We start from the raw sequence: 22,332 nt of genomic DNA on the forward strand, positions 1-22,332 counted from the left end.
CCACTGTTACAACAATGCATTTGGCCCATCTTTTTACATTTTAATCAACCATTTCACAATGATCCCATTAGCCTGTGATAAAAATCACTACTAAAAATTAAAATACAGGGTTCCCAGAAGCAGCACTTTTGGGTGTATTGTAATTGACATCTAGTTTCTGAATTAATTTGGCAAGATTTCCCATCCTATGAAATCAGCCAAATAATTAGATCTTTTAAGAGTATAAATATATTTTCTCTAGTTTAATGTTTGCATCAGCTCTCTAACTTGTTCCCTTCTTCATTCTGTGTTATTTCTACTACTATTATTATTTATCTCATGCTATATTTTCTATGGAAAACAATTCCTAGGAAGCTAGGCCAGGTCACTTTTCCTTTGAGGTCTACATTTCTCTGCAGTTGCTCTGATGCTCCGGAGAAACGGTTGGCACCATGTTTGCAGCTGGCTAGTGATGACTTCCTTTTCTTAGGAAGGAAATGTGCAAGTTGCAAGAGTGACACAAATAGGGACTGGGAAAAAAAAAATCTCCCTGCTTTCATCTGCATTATGGCCTGAACCAGCTCTCTGGGGACAATGAATTAATCTTTAGTTTATAGTTTCAGAGAAGGCTTTCACAATCTTATTAGCAGTCCCCATCTGTTCAGGATGGCAAGTCCTATTGATCACTTGAATGTTTTTATTTTGTTAAGTGGCAAATTTATTAAGGTTATTCTTTGGGTCAAGATGTGTCACAGACACCTATTCAGAAAAAATGAATTTGAGAATAGACTGGCGTGTTCCTCTGAGTGCTCAAATTTTTTCAGTAGCATAGAGTAACCCATGATAGCTTATGTGTAAAATTTTGTTCTTTCTGTCCACAACTACATTTCCCATCCCATCTCTAGTAGACCAATCTCTTCCCTCTGGCACAGCTCATGTAACACAACCAGCAGTGAGAACTTAAGTTAATTAAAGTGAATTTCATTATTTTATCCAATTTGACTTTGACACCCTTTCTCTGCCTCCATTCACCTCTCTATCTTACGTGTGTGTGGCTCTTTAAAATATTTTCTGTTTATTCTTTTTAATAAATACTTTCACTCATACTATTTTTTCACTCATCATGGGGTCTGCAGGGATACCACTAATGAATTTTTAGTCTAAGTAAACACTTCTCTCTTTTCTATTCTGAGAAATTCTTTCCTAAGTATAATATACAACTTCCCATCACAGCTTAAAACAGTTTCTCCTAAATATAAGGTAATCCTTTTTTTATATGTAAGGTACAAGTAATCTCAAGATGCAAGCCTGAAGAATTTATTCTTCACAGGTTCTTTTGATCAGTGGGAGGAGTTTCTACATGTAGCATCATTCCTAAAGCAAGATGACCAACTAATACTTGGAATGGACTCACTTGTAACTACAAGTGAAGTGCTTTGTCCGTGAGATTTGTCTCGTAAAATAACAAATTTTCTTTTTTCCCCCCTAGATTAGGATATTATCTCCTATATTATCATTATATTCACTGAAACTTAGAGGCATTTAAATTAAGGAATAGCATCTTTAATTTCTCACATGCCACCATTCTCCCACATGATTATAAAAAATATTTCCCCCTTCTCTTGATACCACTCTCTGTGCTAATGTCATTAATTTACCCACATAGCAACTACTCATTTCAAAGACCAGTTTTGAGGCTTTGAGTTTTTAATCAAGAAAAGGATAATTTAGCTCTATTAAATAAATAAAATATGTACCTGTTTTGAGGAAGGCTTGAGTTTTTAACAGAAAAACTGAACTTTCTATTTCAAAAGTGTGAATGCCACCCATAGCCTTATCAATAAACTTTGAGTGGAATATGCAAAACCCACTCTTAGTATGTAGAATACTACATCCCTGTACAAAGAAGTTAATGAAGGAATACAAGTCGCTTGGAAAGATACACATATTGGTGGGTCCCACCCACACAGGAGAACATTTACTGTTTATGGAGGGCTGCGGTTAAAGTGATGCATACAGCACGGTATTTTGTAGGCTGTGAGGTGCAGGGAGACACAGTAGATGACTCGCCCATATTCAAAGTGTGTGTTTAGTGCCCTCTGGAGGTAAGGAATGTCACTCATGTCTGAGTTAAGGTGTTCAAGATCTGTGACTCCCCTCCATTGACATTGCCAAAGTGGGTAATGAGTGTTCAGAAGAGTGTCCCCTAACTTTGGTGAACTCCAGCTGTGTGTGGTGACATCCTGGTGATCCCATAGGATCCTTGTGTACAGTTCTCTATGACTTTTCTTCCTATGTGGTAAGTAGCAGGGAATCACAGCATTTGCTAAATGAATTCCCCATTAATGATATAGCCTTATAATCAATAATAATTGTGGTTCAAATTTTAGAGTTGGTCCCCCCAAGGGCAGTCAAAGTTTCAAGTGTTCCAGTGTGCTTAATATTTCCAAATGTCTTCATTGTAATGGACTTACAGAGTTTGTTGCCAGTTGTTTTATTGGGATTGAGCTGATTATTGGCATAAATTTGTTGCTTATTCTTTCTAGTAAGGGCTGTAGCCTGTCAAATCCTATCTAATTACTTACAAAAGTTTTGTGAGCTTGGGTAGGTCTGTCTTCCACCCTTTCTCCATCCATCTTTCTTCCTTTTTTTCATTTTCTTTCCTTTCCTTCTCTTTCCCTTTCCTTTCCCTTTCTTTGCCTTCCTTCTTCCCTTCCTCTTTTCTCCTTCCTTCCCTCTTTCCTCCCTCCCTCCCTTCCTTTCCTGTCTTCCTCCCTCCCCCTTTCTTTTTCTTTGTTCCTTCCTTTCCTTTCTTTTCTCTCTTTCCTCTTTCTTTCTTTTCTTTCTTTCTTTCTTTTCTCTTTCTTTCTTTCTTTCCCATCTCCCAGCCCAATCTAAGTCAAAGGATTACTAGCCTGTTTTGAAGCAATGGCAAAATAGCCTAAGGAAGCAATTTGACAAGCCAATAACGTCCCTAGTGCAAATCTGTACTCTGAATGAAATGACCATATAATTCGTTTTTCTAAATAAACATAATGGAAACACGACAGGCAATACATGGTAAATAATAATAATAAAGACAATGATGCTAATAATGATAACAATTCTAACAAAACCCAACAATATACTTGGATTCAAAGTCAAACATTTTGTATATGGTTACAACTGGATGTGGAGGTCATCTGTAAAAATGAAATGTTGTAAGAAACAGCAAACTTTATCATTTTCTTTTAGCATTCTCACTGGATAATTTTGTTGGTACACTCATTGGCCACCCACATGTGGAAATCAAAGATTAAATTTTTTCAGAAGTTTTTAAATAACTATAACTTTTTCTTCCAGAAAATCTTAGAATTGAAAGGTAACCAAGAAGACACCTGTCACCTTGTACAATTCAACATATGAATTTACTCTAAAATACTGGAACAAATATACATTTAAGATGGTTGTAGAATTATTTCAAATTCTGAGTGTTACATAAATAAAAATCATTCTTTTCATTTGTAAGTTTGTAAGTTTCGTGAGAAAAACACGGATCTCATTAATGGCACATTTAAGTGTTGTCACAAATACCCTATGAGGATATTTTAAGGCCTTACTCAGGTCAGAAAGGCTCAGGAAGAATGGTCACAAACCATACAGTTCAAACAAGACACCAGGGGATTGGGTTTACAGTGCTTATTATGGGGATTTTGCCCATGTTGTCCCAAACACGAATCAGTAGTATTTCTTCAAAGCTCGAAAGCATTTCTTCCCCTTCAGTAGCTTTCTGACATTTGATTAGTTTACCACATCCCAAAACTAGATATTTGTCTCCCAGTGTTTTTTTTTTCAAACCACAGAATAATATTAAACAAAATTTATATTTCAAATATTCCTAAAATATGGTCACAGCTGCATACATATGTCTCCAAGCCTTTTGTTTTGTTTTGTTTTGTTTTTACTATTTTAAAAAGAGCTCACCAAACTTCATGAACCATTTCATAGGATGATCAGTTAAAAACACAAGCTACTTTCATAGTTTCAGAGACAATCACACCTGTGTATAGACGATTTCTACATGACATACTCTGGTATTATGGACCTTAAGTCCCTAGGAGCACTTTTTTAATATGCTGGGTGCCAGCACATTTCTAGGCATCCTCTCAGGTCTAACAACATTTCCCAAGGACTGCCGGAAGTGCTGGGCAATGCTCTGTGAGGTGACCACTGCTCCTGGCCTGATTTTACCCGCAGGTGAAAGTAACTGAGCCAGAGACTTGCTCACAGTTGGAGACCTAGTAAGTGAGGAAGTGTGTCCTCCCACCCCCTTCTCTGTGACACAGAAGCTGGGCTCTTCACCTCTCAGCTCTGGCTTGTCTCAGAACCAGAACCATCCAATCTGCTCCAGCAATGAGTGCTTTCAGAGAGGGGCCTGAGGAGATCATAAAGACTCTTTATACATACTCCCTTTCCAGCCTCCCAGGCCTTTTGGATTGCTCAAGAAGAGAAAGTTGCCAGAAAAGTACACACACAACTCTCCTCTTTGTCAGTGAAAAGCAGGCCCCTAGAGAACTCTGCCAAAGGGGAGCGGAAGACCATAAGATTATCCCTGCCCAAGTGTGAGTGATGGGTCGGCCAACAAAGACAGAAAGAAGTACTGTGCTTGGCGAGGGCTGTCTATAAAAGGCCAGTCTTTTCTCACAGATCTGAGTAGCAACAGAAATGACAAGAAAGGGGAATGGCAGGAAGAGAAAAGCAGAGGGAGGGAGATTCGGAGGCTGGCGTCCACGGTCCCGGTGTCGGCGCTGCTGGCGGTTTTTAGCAGTGACATACAATCTGCTGAAAGCGGCGGAGAAACAAATTGCTCACGACAGAAAACAGAACAGCTTTGCTGCCGTGGGGGACAACCAGCCACCTGCCTCTTGTTTCCTCGGCCCTTCGGGATCTGGGGCAGGACACTCCACTTGGGGCAGCGCACTCCACGCAGGGCAGGGCGACATGAGAGCAGGCAGCTGCCTCTGCTCAGCGGCCCCGGGTGCATCCATGTGTCCCGCTGGGGCGGGTCACCTGGACGGACAGACTGTCGCCCCACGTGGAGCCTGGGCAATGAGCAGCAGCTGTTCCTGAGGGATCTCTCTCTCTCTGTGTCCCCGGCACAACCCTCAACGGATTTTCATACAGTCCCATCCCACAGGGGCAGCAGGGGCTCAGGGGGCTCTCGTGCCCCTCTGCTGCTTGATATGCATAAATGATGCTTTCTCAATCTGTGATTCCCTTTTCGGTCCAGATCACTGCCCTTCTGGCTCTCCCAGGTAGAAAACCTGCAGTGGCCACCATAGGCCCTGTGAGATTGATCACAAATGGTTTAAAGATACCAAGAAAGTGCCTGCAACAACTTAAAAAAGAGATTTCTACTGAGGAAAAGTTAACACTTGGTGACTACATCAAAAATGGTTGGTCTACTATTTAGAGGGAAAATCCAGCCATCCAGCTCATTTCCTGCAGACAGCTGGGGTTTTCCTTTAGAGAGCTCTATGGGATTCAAGTGATATTTGAGCTCTACCATAACCAAAAAGGATCTAGGTTTCTGAAGGGTATGAAATGAAGGGCTTAGTAATGTTAGAGCAGGTGATGGAAACAGGTTTGAGTTTGTTCTAACATGAGCCTAAGAGGATCTTCCAATTAGACGCACCACTAAGAAACAGTAATGGCGTCTCTAGAAGGAGTGTCACCATTGCCGGCCTTGGCTTCCTGTCCAACCAACAGGCTGATGTTCTAGGAACGTTAGAGCCCTGTGCACTTTCCTTTCCCAACTCCTGCTTCAGATTTAACTTCAAGCCATGCCATTTTCTTTATCAAGGCATCTGCTGTGCCTCTCCTTGATAAAAGGGCACTGCAGCTGCCTTGTCAGGACCGTTCAGAGAGCCGTGGCCCTGATCGAGCCCCAGAGGGTGTCAGGCCAATAAGCTTCATCACGTGGCATAGCCCCCAGGAGTTCTTCCAGGCTTGGACCTTGTTATCCCAGCTCTGCCTCCTGCCTGGTGCAGTTCCACAGGTCCTTTCAGAGGGACACCTGAGGCAGGGGAGAAAGGTTTCTATTCCAGCCACATGCTCTGTATTTTGCAGCAGGTGGGCTGTGGAAGAGGGAGCCTCATAGAAGAGGAAGCTAAATTGGGGTTTTCTAACTGTTGGAGAAAACTGTTAAGCTTCCCTGGGGAGCGGTTGTTCTGTATCTGGCCATTTGGCCCCCTGCCTTCTGGCAGCGACCTCCCCCACACCCACCCCAGAGCTTGCGGTCCTGGTGTGTGGCTGAAGCACAGAGTAAAGTTTGAAGGTTGGTGATTCTGCCGCTCAGGGCCCAGCATTGCCAGTCTTACCATGGGTCTTGCCCAGGACTCGTGCCCTAGTTAGCAACTAGTTTATTGTCTTGTTTCTGGTTACCACAAAATGGGTACTGGCCCAACCTGAAGCTTCCCCGCCACCAACCTTGAGCCTCAAATCTTATAAGCTGTGTTCTCTTATTTCTTCATTTTGAAACTCTTCTTTGGTCCTCCTACTGGAATCCCATTCGTTTAGAAATGGGGCCTTTCCCTGTTCTTCAGCGACTACAGCCTGTTCAAATCTCCTGATGCTTATGGGGCCTTTCACAAGCTCCCCTGAGGTTGTATATGTTCTCTGCTGCCCACTATCTAAGCTCTCTGATGTTGACTGCCTAACTGCACTAGAGAGGCTATAGTCAGACCTCACCTCTCCCTCTGCCCTCATCAGACCAGCACTGCATACCCCTTATCCCCCTCCTACTGGTAGCTACCCTGGGGCTTATGGCAGAGCATGTGGACCTCTCTGACTGCCTGCTTCTGAGCTCCCTCCTGCTGGGTCCTTCCCATTTCTTCAGCCTGCTCTCACATCTTGTTGCCCTGCTCTAAAGAGGCAATGGATGGGGTATCAGATGTCTCTAAGAGGACCAATGTTTTTGCCAATGGGGGAAGACTTGTAATCAATTGATTTCACAGAGTGATGACAAAAATCCAAGCAGCTGTCCAGTTGCACTTTCCCTTTCTCTATTCCTTATTATTTTTCTCAGTGCCTGTTACTAAATACTGCATATTTTACTTTCTTGCTTAATGTTTATCCCTTCTGGTGGAATATAAGCCTCATGAGGGCAGTAATTTTTATTTACCTAATTATGTCTATACCCAGAGCAATTCTTGGGGAGTCACTCAATAAACATCAGTGAGGTAAATAAGGGTGTTCATGGTGAATAAAGGGTTGCTGGCTGCCTGCCCTCCGGGCCACTGGCCACCCAAGACTGTGGGTATCTGGCCTACTCATCTGGCCTGTCCAGCCTGGCCCTGGGAGCTTGGGCTCCTCAGCTTTCTGCCCTCCCCCCAGCACAGCACTTACCTTCAGCTTGTGCTCATGCTCCTTGTTGACACGTGCAAGCAGCTGGGCTTTCCTTCTGTTGAGGGCGTCAATGAGGGCATCACATTGGGCCACCAGGCAAGCCTCAAACTCCACACTGTTCTCCTGTGTGAGAGAGCACATGTCTTAGTCCCAGAGTACCTGGGCTCCTTGGGCTGCCAGAAAAAAACAGAGCTCCCCTGTCCATTTGTGTGATGGAAATCCCTGCCGAAGGAGACGGAAAGGAACTCTGTCTACAATGCACATTTGGCATTTTTTTAAGTAACTGGATAAATTTCACTCCACAGTGGTAGTGTTCCCTTGAATTTTACATTGAAAAGTATAAATAGTACTTAATAAATTTATTTTTATCAAAAGGAAATCATCTTCATGGTTCACATTATATCGTGTAAAATAAAGCTTAGTTTGTTGAACATAAAGTTAGAGTTGAACATAAATCCTTCTGAGAGCTGGCGTATGTCCACTTATGGATGGTGGAAGGTGGCATTTGGAGAGGTTGGCTGCCTGAACGTGTTGGGTATGGTGGAGGCATGAGAGTTAAAGAACTATTAAATTCAAGAGGAGAGAGAAGAAAGAGGACAGCAGTGGTCTTCAATATTAAACAGTAGTCCAATGACAGTAGAAGTTTAAAGAATAATCATGGCCAAAAGTACTTGCTCCTTTCATTAAAGAAGGCAAATAGTTAATGCACATAGGGCGTCAAGAACAATGAGTATATATAACAGGCATCACCCAGCTGTAAAAGTCAAGCCATGAACCAACCGCTTTTTGGAGAAAGTAAACCATGTTCTAAATGAATTATGGCTTCTTCATGATGTTTAAATTGAATGCCAGATCTCACTATTTTTTATTTAAACCTATACAAGCTGTAGACATTTTTTTCAAGCAGTTCTCTCCCAATTCATAAGCATTCATGAACAATCATCCTTTCAATAAGTTACATATGTAATTTTGAGAGTGAAACCATAATCTGCAAAACAATTGTAATTTATAGCAAATGAAAGATGAATACTCACATATACACAAATAGCACTGAAAAAATAGCATCCAACTGGGTCAACTGTAAGCTTTTGCTGGCAAGGAAAGAACAGCTTAGCCTATCAAATTTTAATTTATTCCCAAAGTCAAAAAGAACTGTGTCTCTTAATATGAGGACATACTGATAGGTATCTGATAACTTCTCAAATGCAAGTCCTTTTTCATTTAAAGTGTGCATTAGTAATTGCTACAGCAATGACATCTACATATGAAATTTCAGCTTTCATGACAATTGCTTTTGAGTACTCAAAGAAGTCCTATAGAAAACATCATTTAAGAGCTCTCCATGTCCCATGCAGGATAACATTGGGAGGATAAGTGCAGCCTTCTTGCAGGTTCTGATGTAGAGCAGAAAGAAAGCTTTGCTCTGATGAAGAGGTGGGGTGCAGAGGCAAAAGCAAAGGAGGGACTGACTGATAACCTCTGTTGCTCTGGAAAACAGAAGGAAGTGTATGGGTATTAGGTTGTTAGGCAATCAAAGTTTTAACATGAGCATGCATGCAAAAAAGGGTGAGGAAATCAGTGTGAGATGCTTTGAAAGACTAGCTTACATTTAAAAAGATATTTCTACCTTGACATGGGTTAAACATTAACTCAGAAAGCAATTTACTAGAGGCCAGAGCGAAGGTTATTTCTGTGAGGCAACCTCAAAACATAAGAACAGTAAACAGAGCAGAAGGTCATTATTTAAGCATCTCATGTAGTTTATGGCTTCTTTGCTTTAGCAATAGTGGAGAATTCACAAACTCTCAAATGCCAGCTGATCTGTGGGTCATGTCCAAGTAGAGCAATCTGAAATTATAGCTACCAGGGGGGATCTTGTTTGGAAAATATTTAAGCATCTAAGTGGAGAAGAAGCATTACTACAAGCAGGAAGGAAGGACAGACAGAAGGAGGGAAGGGAAGAAAGGAAAGGGAAACCATCGGACAAGATACACTTACGGCAAGATGTTTTGGGAGCCTGGAGAGTTTAAAAAACTAAGCAATTATGACTCCAACTTCACAAAAAGGCCTCTTTCTAAATCCAGAGTAGTAGAGAATTAGGACCTCAGTGCCAAGGACAGGAACTATTTGGAAAACCAGGTTGTTGTAGCTGGCTTGTTGGCAAAATATAACCACCTTAAGAAGGGAGTACATTTGAAATTGGTCTGTACATTTGCTTGTTTTCGAAGAGACAGAGCAGAAAAATAATTGGAATTTCCCCCACAACACAGATAAGTAGAAGAAACAAACAAACTTCCCCATGATGAAGCAATATCTGAACCCATGGGGTTTGCTTTCTGTCTCAGGTGCTGCCGATACCTGGATCTGCTGGACCATGTTGCGGAGCTGCACCAGAAACTCCTTGGCTTCTTTGGCCCTGTCTGACAGCCCGTTCAGCGCCTGGGAGAGCTGGCTCTGCAAAGATAAAGAAGGAAACCATGGAGCTGTAATCACAGGAAGTAGCAACGAGGTTGTACAGAGTCATTTCAATCCAAGACCCAAGGGTCCTCAGCCTCCTCAGATTCTTTTTGTCAGAGCCTGGGACAGTTAGCCAACATTTGTACATGAGGATTCTGGTATTAACAGCATCCAGACCCCTTCCACAGGCCCCTGAGAACTTTCTCCTCTGAAGCAGGGTCAACTCCTGGCCATTGCGGAGGCCCTCACCAGCTGTATCTGCTTGGAATTCCCTCATCTCATTAATTTGTTGATTAATTCAGCAATAATTTATTTAACTTGAAATTAAGAGAAAACTGTGAGTTAGATGATTTGGTAATTGTCAAAATGATTTAGGTTTAAGTGTTCTTGTTTTGGGCCTGGGGCTGGAAGAATAGAGAGTCAAGAACAGCAGGAGGGAAGGAAGGGTTAGAGCACTGGTGTGATGCTCTGGGGCCACTTCAGTGTAATGACAGATACAAAAGCCACGATCACATTCCTCCTCTCCAAGGTCACCTTTTGGCTTCCAATTACAGCCCTGTTGCCCTAACTCCTCTCCACTCCCAAACCAAGGCAGGCTCTCTTCCCAATTTCGCACACTGTCCTGTCCACATGGGATGCAATTCTGCTGGGGGGCCAAGGGTGCAGGTAAGACCTTGCTTTTTCTCCGGCCTCCCTGCCTGTTGGGGTGGCAAAGAGACACATTGCTAATTGATGAGACTGGAGTGGAGCTTGGCTGGGGGTGGAGAGTAGTCTGAGGAAGCTCTTGGTTTTCTGTTCACTTGAGACCAGTGTGGCTGGTGCAGCCTCTGCCCTTGTGTTCCCAACTTTATGGCAGATGTCTTATGATTCTCCTTGAGAAGACCAGCATAGTAAGCGAGGAAGGGTAGAAGAAGAAACAGCCTGGGTTCCAGGGGCAGCTTTGAGCAGCCAAACAACACTTGAAGTCTCCTACAACTAGGCTTCTTGTCTATGGGGAATATTAACTTAAATTAAGTAGTTAATTCAATTAGTTAATTAACTAATTATCAATTAATCAATTAATTAGTTAATTGACTTAGTTAAGATCCCATACTGGGGTTTCCATTACTTGCAGCCACTACCATTGAACTTGATGCAAAAGTTCTTCTCCTACAAGCCTGGGCATAACTGCCCATCTCTCCAGGAGATTACAAAGACAAACTCCTTTCCCACAACACCTTCTTTGAAAACTAAAGCCTACTCCCCTCCTTGCCAAGACAATACCACAACCACTCTCCTCTTTCAAGTAAAAGGGCAGAATCTTAAGATTATATCTCTTGGTCTAATGAATGTTTCTCTGCCTCTTTTTAAAAAAATGTAAATCCAGTATAGTTAACATACAGTGCTTTATTTGTTTCAGGTGTACAAGAGAGCGATTCAAAAATTCTATACATTATTCAGTGCTTATGAAGTTAAGGGTACTTTTAATCCCCTTCACCTTACTATATGATCCAGTAATTCCACTACTGGGTATTCACCCAAAGAATAAAAAACTCTAATTTGAAAAGATACACAAACACCTATGTTAATTGTAGCATTATATACAATAGCCAAGGTATGGAAGCAGCACAACTGTCCATTAATAGATGAAAGGATAAAGAAGATGTGGGGTGTGTGTGTGTGTGTGTGTGTGTACAATGGAATATTACTCAGCTATAGAAAAGAACAAAATCTTGCCATTTGCAACCACATGGAGCTAGAGTGTATAAGGCTAAGTGAATGTTTTTCTTCTTATATTTGCCTTATTAAATATAAAGTTGGGCACTGGATCTCTTTAAAAATATGCACACCAAATGCTTGATAGAAGCAATGTGGGGTAGTAGAAAGAACACAGGCCTTGGAAACGTTCAAATTCTGCCTTTGTCCTTTACTAAATGTGACCTTGGGAAAGTTATCTGTGCCTGGGTTACTCCAGTGTAAAAAATGGGAAGCATAATAATGTTTTATAGTTGGGTCATTGTGAGGGTTTAGTGCATTCACCAATGAAAAAGCTCCTGCTAGCTATGTATAATGGATAAGGGAACTACTCTGAATTCATAAATGCTACCAGTTACTGGTAGTGCCAACTTTTATACACAGTTTTACCTCCTCCATAAAATAAGAAGAATATTACTATTCTTGGGTGTCATGGGCATTGCATGAAATGAAATTTAAAGGCCAGAACCCCTCTGTTGTATGGTACATGCTTAATAAATGTTAGTTATTACTAATTAAAAAAAGATTTTATTTATTTGAGAGGGAGATACAAAGAGTGTGCATGAATGAGGTGGCGGGGGGTAGAGGAGCAGAGGGAGAGGGAGAAGCAGACTCCCCGCTGAACAGAGAGCCCCATGCTAGACTTGATCCTGAGACTCCAAGATCATGACCTGAGCCACCCAGATGCCCTAGTTATTATTAACTCTTTTCACCTTCTTCCTTCCTGCTCACAAACACCTGCAGACTGACTGGGGAGATTTGCAGAACAGATTCTTAGAAGAGGATCTGTTGGAGAATATACTTCATCACTTTTACTCTGATCTATGTACTCAGACTCAGGGAGGCTAAACCAACACAGCTACGTAAGAAAAAGCACAAAGTGAGCCTACGATGCTGGAAGGGCTACCCAATTATTTATTACCAGGTCCCAGCTGCACCTATTATTTGTAATAAAAGTTTTCTCCTTAAGAACTTTTTCTAAGAGCCCAGGGAACGAAAAAGGATAGGAGGATCTCATTTAGAGAAGCAGACAATACAATGACAGACATATTCTAAAGGAGACATTTTTCATTATTACCTTAGAATTCACATCTTTCTTTTTCAGAATGAGCAAAAGTTTGCTGGCTACTACAGTTTTCATCCCCCTTTTATTATAACATCTGCCTTAGTAACCACACTTGGATGTTGGAATATAGAAGTCAAGTTCATTCAGCTATAGAGAACTGAAGCTACCTGATTTCTTGTGTCCCCACCTGGTACTTAATATATAATGTAAGTTAATTAGACCTGACACCCATAAAGAATTTTCAACAAGATACCATTAGCTCCTTAGAAAAGAAACTATTTCGTAGGATACAAAGAGTACTGGCCTCATCCATTCCAGGTTTTCATGTGGGAAAGCTGTAAGCAAACTGAAAAAATCAATTCATTTGCGGATTACCTCCCTTTGTGTCTATTTTCAATCCCAAGAATACCTTCTACCTGGCTAATGGTTCTGGTATTTGATAAACAACTGTATTATAAGATAAAGATCTAAAAACCTTTTCTCTTAAGCTTTGCCAGCTTGTGGAAACTGAGCAGGAGACAATGAAAAATCTTGGAAACCATTTATTACTAGAAAATGCCCTTATTATAAGGATTTATGTGCTTTTATAGGATAGTCTTTTGATCACATTTATAAGCTACATCTGACACAGAAGAACATTATTATTGATTGATTTTGTTTCCCAGGAGCATTTAAATTTCTGCTGTGAGCTAACAGAAATGTTCTGTCTGCATTCAGGACCACGGAGCAGCCCTTCGAATGTATAGCAGACCACCAAAGATGCAAATACTTAGTGCATGTTTTCTTTACAGCACCTTCGGCTGTACCAGTAGCCATCAGAAGCGGTTTATAATGCCTAAGCAATGACGTTCTGATTTCCTGAATAGTTGTCTTCCAATTTTCTGAAAAGGTGTCATGACCAGAAAGTGAATGAGAGTGGGGAATTAATGTAGCCGAAGACGCCAGAGCTCAGAGCATGCTCTGAATCACCAAGATGGCCCAGAAAGGCAGCAAGTTGCTCAGAGCTGTAAGGAGGGAAACAAAACACTCCCCCTCCTCCTTCCTCCATGTTCTGCTTTTTCCCTCCAATTTCCACCAGATTCCCCTCACCTTCCAAAGGACTGAGGTTATAAGGGATCAGGAGCTCAACCTGGAAGCCATGGGAGGGCAGTTTGCAACCCATTATGACGTAGGTTCAGTAGATGGGTATGGGATTCAGTCCCTCTCAACTAGCTCCTCCCTTGGCTCAGCATCTGCCTAGCTGCAGAGGATGCCCACACGGAGGATGGTGTCTCCTCTCCTCGCTCTGCCGTGAACATGATCTGTGTGTCATTTTCTCCCTTAGTTTACTATGAATATTGGATGGAGGCAATTGGGACAAAGGAAGGAGAGCTTCCTGGCTGTCTATGATCTTAAGTTACAGCTATGGGACAGGTCCAAAAGGGTCAACCCTAAAGAATTAGTACAAAATAGATGAAGCAACACTGGCTTAATGGCCCCTGTGACTCTGTCACAGCACACTCCACTTGGGGACCATGCCCAGGCCCCCTCCTTCCCAAGTACCAGGGTCAACACAAAATACAGGAGCAAAGTGACAATTGATGTGATGTAATTTTGAAGGAAGAACTTAGAATAAGAACAATTTTTTTCTGGAAGGAGTGCTGGTTTCTAAGTCTTACTACATTACTGTCATTCTCTAATTAAAAAGTAAAGGCAAGAAATTCTAATAGTTAAGAGATACTGGTCATTTCTTATTAGCAAGGGACTGCTGGGTGCTTTTAATGGGACTCCATTTAATCCCAATCACCACCCTGCCATTTTGCAGAGGCTCAGAGAGGATACTCGAGTTTAGGTTTTACAACTCACATATAAAAGAGCAGGAACACAAACCCTCGTCTAACTCCAAAGTTGTGCTCTTTGCTTCCATGGTCCAAAGAAGAGAAGTCTCTCACTCATGCAGGAAGAAATAAAAACCAGCCATGGTGAGAGCATGCAAAACCAAGGAAGGTGAGGTGGTGGGGGCTATGATTGATTATGAGGAAATCTGATTATGCTCAACAGGCAGATAATATGTAATCCATAGCATAGCTAGTCAAACCTAGATTTTTCCTGCATAAAGTTTTTTTGTGAATTTGAAAAGGACCTGTCAATGAGATCCATGGGTCTCATGGGAGAGGGCCAAAAGGTTTGGACTGAGGTCCACCATTGGCTTTATCATGCACTGACCTGAGACCTTGGGAGGGACTGGGCTGAGGATGGAATCAGGTAAAGGAATGAGAAGTCACTGAATAACTAGAACTTGGAGAACCTTTGAGCTGAACTCCCAGGGGGACTGATTCTCTTTCTGGCTAAACTTCTGTTTCTGGTCTATACCTTTCCTTGCACCTTTCCTTTCTTCCACAAAGGGATCTCTCCTCTGGTTTCTCTGATGGTGTAAGACTCTGGATCTAGCCCAGGCCCAGCTCACTAGTTAGATGGGCAGGAAGCCCCACAGGCTGGCCTGCCTGGAGATGAGGGCCAGCAGCAGAGCAGGGGTAGTAAACAGGTTGTGATCTGTGAACAGTAATCTTGGCATGTGTGTGTGTGTAAGTGAATGTATATGTGTGAGCAAGTATGAGCACAGAGAATGTGAGTGTATAAGAATGTGTGCCAGAGTACATGTGTGTATGAGACATCAGTGGAGCACCAGGAAGCTCTTGGCTTTGGATAAGGCGGGTATCAGAGGGGTCTTATGGGCAGCTGATTTGGGTCCACTCAGTTGCTGCTTACTGCTAATTGGTTCTGACCAAGATCCTCTCTGTGGCCAAACGCACTCAGGTTCCTCTGAGCCCTCTTCTCAACTTTGGCCCACAAAGGCTTGAACAAAATTCTAACATAGTTTCTAATGGGTCATGGCCACATCCCTGGGATGACCCTAGCCCCCTTGAAGTGTCAGTCTGAGGAAATTCAAGGCTGCCAAAAGAATTTACTGGTTATTTCAGCCAACACGTGAAGATAGAGCCCTTGTCTCCTAGTCTCTGTAGGAGGTTAAGAGTCCAAACTCCATAAACACCAGTTAGCAAACCCAGATGCATTCCACATGGGCCAACCCCTTTTCACTTTCTGTAATTTCTCACTTCCGGGACTCTCCTGAGCCTCAGCTCATCCCCTCCCCATTCTTCCAATCTTCCTTTAAAAAGCCCAGTCACAAAGGCAAGCAGAAGACAAAGCCCCAGCCTCCCCCCAACCCCCACTTCTGGGTGGGACTGCGTGTGACTGCCTTCCAGGAATCTCCCAACTATCTTAATGTTAATGACTTGCTAGAGGGGAAAAACAACCTTAACTTGATTGCCAAGGCCTTTGAAATCTCCCTTTTTCTCTACCTCCCCCAACCCCATAGTATATAATCAGCTACCTGTCACAACCCCAGTGCAGCAGCTCTTTCTGCCCCCACCCCCGTTTTGTCCACGTGCTTTAATAAACTACCATTTTGTACCCCCAAAACCCCCAAAACAAAAACCCTCTCCAAAACACCCAATCACTTCCGTACAAATTGAAGTTGAGTTCAGTTACCCTGGACTCCTTTCCCTACTGCAATAGTGTATTACTGATTGAAATCTGTCCTTACCACTGTAACTGGTGTCCACTCTGTTTATCTTTGATAGTGGCTACCCTGGCTCTGGCCTAGGGAAAGCTGTGGTAATCTTGGGCAATGAGCTGACCCTTCAGCCGGCCCAGGTTAACTTTAAGGGTAGGGAAGGAAGCACGTCCAAATTCCCCTGCCTGAACAGGCACATCTCTCATATACTAAACCAATCTTACCATTTTGACTGTGAATGTGAGCTATAAGCTGTGCAGAAGAAAAAGGAAGAAGACATTTTGTCCCTAACACACTGTTCCATATAATTTCCTTTCCCATTCCACAGGGCTAGATCTGCACAGACAAGTACACAAACATCCACACTAAAAGCTAATGTGTAATGCCACTGACCTTCTTTTTAATAACAATTCAAACCCAATACTGTTTCAGTCATTCTTGAAACCATAAACATGGGCCAGCAATGCTATTTTTTTTTTTAAAGATTTTATGTATTTATTTGACAGAGAGAGATCACAAGTAAGCAGAGAGGCAGGCAGAGAGGGAGGAGGAAGCAGGCTCCCTCCGAGCAGAGAGCCCGATGCGGGACTCGATCCCAGGACCCTGAGATCATGACCAGAGCCGAAGGTAGCGGCGTAACCCACTGAGCCACCCAGGCGCTCCAGCAATGCTATTTTTTTCACCAGGTAGTAGCAACTGACTGAGATAGAGAGGGCAATGGGCAGTAACCTGGCATTGGGATTAAGAAGACAGGCTTTCCAGTCAGACAGACTTGGGTTTAAATCCAGCCTTTCACTTGCTGTGGAACCATGCATGGGCATATTACCTAATGTAGGGGATACTGTGGTGCTCTGTCCAAGTTCTCTTTTAAAGGCTGTTGTGTTGGGGCGCCTGGGTGACTCAGTGGGTTAAGCCTCTGCCTTCAGTTCGGATCATGGTCTCAGGGTCCTGGGATCAAGGCCCGTGTCAAGCTCTCTGCTCGGCGGGGAGTCTGCTTCCCCCTCTCCCTCTGCCTCCTTCTCTGCCTACTTGTAATCTCTCTCTCTCTGTCAAATAAGTAAATAAAATCTTAAAAAAAAAAAGGCTGTTGCGTCCTTCTAGCTGCTGGGAATACCACTGTTGATAAACTGATTACACTAGGAGTCTTTTTGTCTATGGGGACAGGGTGTCCCATAAGTGACTGGCTAGGGCTTCCTTGTCAGGACTTGAGAACAACCCGAAGGGCTATCCTAGCTCCAGAACTCCCAGCAGACGGGGCTGGGGCCAGTCAGGTCTGCTCATTCCTGGCCTTCTCACTTCTTCTACTAAGATAACTCAGCAGCTAACCATCCCTTCACAACTCTCTGAGTCTGTGTCCAGGAGCCCCAGTCTAAAACACTAAACTTCCTGGGTCTGCAGCATGGAGATAACAATAGTACCTGCGTCAGAGGACTGTAGTGAGGATTATTTGAAATCATATATATAAAGTTCATCTATGCAACATCCGGCATATTGTAAGCATTTAGTAAATATTGCAAGCATTTATAATAAGAATTATGTAAAAAAATACATAAATCACTAAAACATTTTGTCACACCACAGGTCCCAATTTGGGGTTTGACCACTGATGATTATACAGATACTGCACTAGGTTATAGTATTGTTCACAACTATTTGCTCCCTCCCCATTTTTGCCATAAGACTTGTGGTGCCTCCTGCAGGTGGAGCATCCGTCCCTACCCCATTGTCATTCTTGGCCATGTGCTTTGCTTTAGCCCAAAACAACACTGTGATTTTCTGCCAGCTCATTGGCTTTTCTTCTTTATCACATGAATCCAGCGGTGTGCTGATAAACTGGCTCTCGAAAAGCCCCAATTCTAATTTGTAGTGTTTGCCAATTTCCAAGGTTGATTTTAGGCTACCAACATACATCACTGAATGTGGAGTTAGAAAAGACGTATACTATCAGCTCTTCACAGTGAGTGGGTATGAGCTGATCAGCATACTTGCATACCACTGGGCATATCCCACATAGTGGCTATGGACTTCCAGAAAGAACACAGGTGGAATGGAACTTCAGACTACCTCCTGTGATAGAACATGAGCAAGAAATACATCTTTGCGGGCGTCTGGGTGGCTCAGTAGGTTAAGCCTCTGCTTTCGGCACAGGTAGTGATCTCAGGGTCCTGGGATCCAGCCCTGCATTGGGCTCTCTGCTCATCAGGGAGCCTGGGCTTCTACCTCTCTCTACCTGCCTCTCTGCCTACTTGTGATCTCTGTCTGTCAAATAAATAAATAAATAAAATCTTAAAAAAGAAAAAGAAATACATCTTTGTCACCAAGATTTTAGGGACTGTTGGTTACTCTAGCAAAATTGACGAATACAATTATAATTAATATAATTAATTATATAATTATATAATCAACTATATAATTATATAATTATATATATTTTATTTATTTATTTGATTTTTATATATTTTAAATAAAATATATACTTATATATTTTATTTACATATATAATTATATGATAAAGAAAGTAAACACAATCCCTTCCTTCAAGGAACCATCATTCCTCAGAAGCCACCACCATTCTGAGCTTTATAATGTCCATTTGAAAGTTCTCTCTTATGGACTCTCTAATGAAGAGGAAGCAGACTAGACTATTCCAACAACTAACAACAGAAATGAAGCTTCTCCACCTCTCAGGGCAAATGAGAAGTATCTGCTTCCTCACCAGACACAGCCAATTCTGGCTAGAGTTTGAATTCTAGATATACTCTGCAAGGCCTTTATCTACTAAACTTAAAGTAGTTCCTGCCATAGATAGGAAACTCTCAAGCTGGAGATGCAAATCAACATGGAGTTTTTTTCATGGAGATAGAAGTCACTTTTTGCCTCAAGGCACAGGAAAAAAAAAGAGAGAGAGAGAGAGAGAAAGAGAGAGCAAGGGAAAAAGAAAAGAAAAAAGAAAAACTGTTGCCTCACCCAATGTTCATAGTTTCTTGGGGGAAAATCAATTTGCCATGTCTCTATGGCTTTTGCAGGGTGCTGGAAGCCGTGAAAGAATTCATGCAGCAATTGTTGTGATGGAAGGCATGAAACTTTAATAAAGCGGCAAGCATATAGGCTGCAAGGTCAACACCACTGGGCCCAAGGCTCTGTCAGAGAGCATGCCTTTCTATGGATATTTAAAACCACTACACGTGTGTTGTTAGGCAGTTACTAAGCATTTACAGCTGAGGATCAAAAATATGCTTTCCTTGGGCTAAGCCTTTGTGTAAATATTGGATTTTACATCCCAGAGATGGACTACAGGATACATCTCCTTTGTGTGTGTGCTGCCTTTTTTCTGTGGATAATTCTAAGGCCCTAGTCAGCAGACTGAATCCTTTCCCAGAAAGCTGTCTTCTCTGCAGATCCCTTTGGCTTCCTTTAGGTCATGCCATGTCCTTCCTTTTGGTCTGCCATGTCCTTCCAGGTGGTATAGCATTCCATATTGTCTGATACTGCCCAGGCACAGTTTTAAGATAAGCAGAACAGATTTGAGATCAATACATATTCAGTTCTCTATAATATTTAAGTGTCCCAGATAGAAAGTTTCATTTTTCAAATGAGGACTTTTCTCTAAATAATAAAAACATGCTCTAAGAAATATATATGAAGTGAAAGAAATCACCGAACTACTTTTCATACAGAAATGCTTTTCCTGTGCTCTTTCAGAGACTCAAGTGTTAAGTGCTAAAGCTGGAATGACAAAATAACTAGTGGGAGCAAGACGTTTTAAGAAATAACTTTCCCCCTATATTTCAAAAACAGAACATGCTTCTTTCAGGAAAATCAGAAAATAAAAGACTTAGTAGTTGAAAAAAAATAATAATCTCTTTTCACTTAATATGCTATAAATATTTTCCCATCTGACTAAAAATACGCTACTTCCTCCTTTTGTGTAATAGCTATATTTGATAACATTTACTCTGTGGCAAGCACTGCCTGTAATGCTTTATACATAATAACTCATTTTTTTCACACAACAACCCAGCAAGGTGGGTACTATTAATATTCAAAATTTTTAAAAGTGGTAGAATTAAGCAAGAGAGGTTATATGGTCCAAAGTCTTAAAACTGTCAGGCAGAGCAGAATCCAAATTCACAAAAGTGTGTGACCAGAATCTATTCTGGTAACCACTAAGCGGAAGGGTAACCCACTATGTTGATGCAGCATCATTTATTTAACTAATCTCCTATTTTAGGACATTCAATTTGCTTCCATTTTTTGCAAACAACTGACATGAATTTCATGGAGTAAATCTTAAACACATTCTTGATTATTCTCATTTTCAGAAATGAAATTTTGTATTTACTCACATTAAATGTTATCATCTTATCAAAATGTCCCTGAGTGGTCATTTAATTTATATTCCTGATAAAGGTGATGTAAGTAATACCTGCAAATATTATCATTTGTATTATTTTTTAAGATCAGAGAGGCAAAGAATGGAATCTCATTTCTAAAATTTGCATTTTTACATTACCAAGGTGAGGAGAGGGAGACTTTTTTCAAAAGCTTATTATTGATATTTTCCTAGTTAAGGTGGAAATTCCCACTGGTATTATTTATAAAGCACTTAGGAGAAGTCCTAGCCAGCAGAGTGCTACTTGGACTACTTAAGTGTTTGTCAAGGAAATTAGTTTCTTCTCATTGTTGATGACTATCTGTGAATAAGGCCGGCCTGAGGACACTTGTTTGCTTATCAAGAAAGCCTTAGGGACCAAAAACTGAAAAACAACATGGAAAATTTAGGTGGCCTGCCAGAGAAGTGAAAAGTTATGGCTTAACAGTTTCAGTAGAATTTGGTCAGCACGTCTGGTTCACAAAATCTCTACTCTTTAGAACTTATAGTTATTATTTTGTGGACACATAATAATGTGTCTGGTAAACATTCAGTGGGCATAAGAGAAGAATATGTTCTAGGAGAGAATATATATACATTTATATAATATAAAGATAATATGCATAATATAAATTTTTATAACACACGTGTAAACATAATTAAACTTGTTAACGGGGTTGTTCAGACACCCTACATTTTTTCTTATTATTTGTCTCTTTGGCCTATAACATTCTAAAATTAAAAGGTGATTAAATTTCCCACAAAGAAGGTGCCTCATTAGCGCAGTAGGTAGTGCATCAGTCTCATAAATTTCCCACAAAGATAATACTTTGATCATGTTCTTTACTTCTACGAATTTTTGTCTTATGTAATCTATGGTTTTGCTGTTTGTTCTTCTTGTGCATTCATTATACCTTTTAACAATAGATCATCTCCTTAGATGTTTCACTTAATTCTTTTGGCCTTGAACTTCATTTTTTCTGATACTATTATGTACATCCTCTCCTCATTCTCCTTCTCAAATAACTTTGCCTATCCTTTTTTTTTTTTTTTTTTTTTTACTTAGACTTATTTATTTGAGACAGAAAGTTTGAGGGAGACAAATAGTGGGGAGAAGGGCAGAGGGAGAGAATCTTCAAGCAGATTTCCTACAGCATGGAGCCCAATGCAGGGCTTGATCTCATGACCCATGAGATTGTGACCTGAGGCAAAACCAAGATAGTGAGATGGTTAACCAACTGAGCCACCCCGCCCCTGCTCATCTTTTTTTTTTTTTAAACTACATTTGTTTTAACTCAATCTGATGATTTTTTACCTTATCATAGGGAAATTTGGGCTATTTATATCAATTAACAATGTGTTAATTGATATAGTTGGCTTTATTCCGTCTTTATTGTATATATTTCTATTACAATCCATTTTCCTTTAAAAATTTTTGTGGCATTATCACATTTCTTTTAATATCTTAAACTGTTCACCAATTAATCTGGATATTTTGCTATGTTTTTCTATTTTGCAAGCTGTTAACATCGTATCTTTCATCTTAGGTAAACCTTCATTTTTCTATTGCTAAGTCAACATTAACTAGTAACTTTGATTGTCCTAACTCTCAACATTTCCCCAAATGCTTCGCTTAATGTTTACTAATCTCTTGCAAATTAAGAAATACTATTTTAAACAATTCCTAGATCAAACAGGAAATTAAAACTGCATTTACAAATTTTCTATATATAATGAGGAGAATCAGTTTATGAAAATATATTGCTTTTTTAATATGATTTT

The 22,332-nt window shown here is 41.1% G+C and overlaps 1 protein-coding gene across 8 annotated transcripts in view; it reads right to left on the reverse strand.

Annotated features, from left to right (window-relative positions):
* TRIM9 (tripartite motif containing 9) overlaps positions 1-22,332 on the reverse strand; it is a 108,557-nt gene that overhangs the window by 37,378 nt on the left and 48,847 nt on the right. For all 8 annotated transcript variants that reach the window (XM_032344211.1, XM_032344210.1, XM_032344204.1 and 5 more), the window contains exons 2-3: positions 9,724-9,819; positions 7,366-7,488 (exon numbers count right to left, since the gene is read on the reverse strand). In XM_032344211.1, coding sequence (XP_032200102.1) covers positions 7,366-7,488; positions 9,724-9,819 — 219 coding nt within the window. The remainder of the gene's footprint in view (positions 1-7,365; positions 7,489-9,723; positions 9,820-22,332) is intronic.

The sequence above is a fragment of the Mustela erminea genome, chromosome 5 (assembly GCF_009829155.1).
Source record: "Mustela erminea isolate mMusErm1 chromosome 5, mMusErm1.Pri, whole genome shotgun sequence".
NCBI classification, from domain to species: Eukaryota; Metazoa; Chordata; class Mammalia; order Carnivora; family Mustelidae; genus Mustela; species Mustela erminea.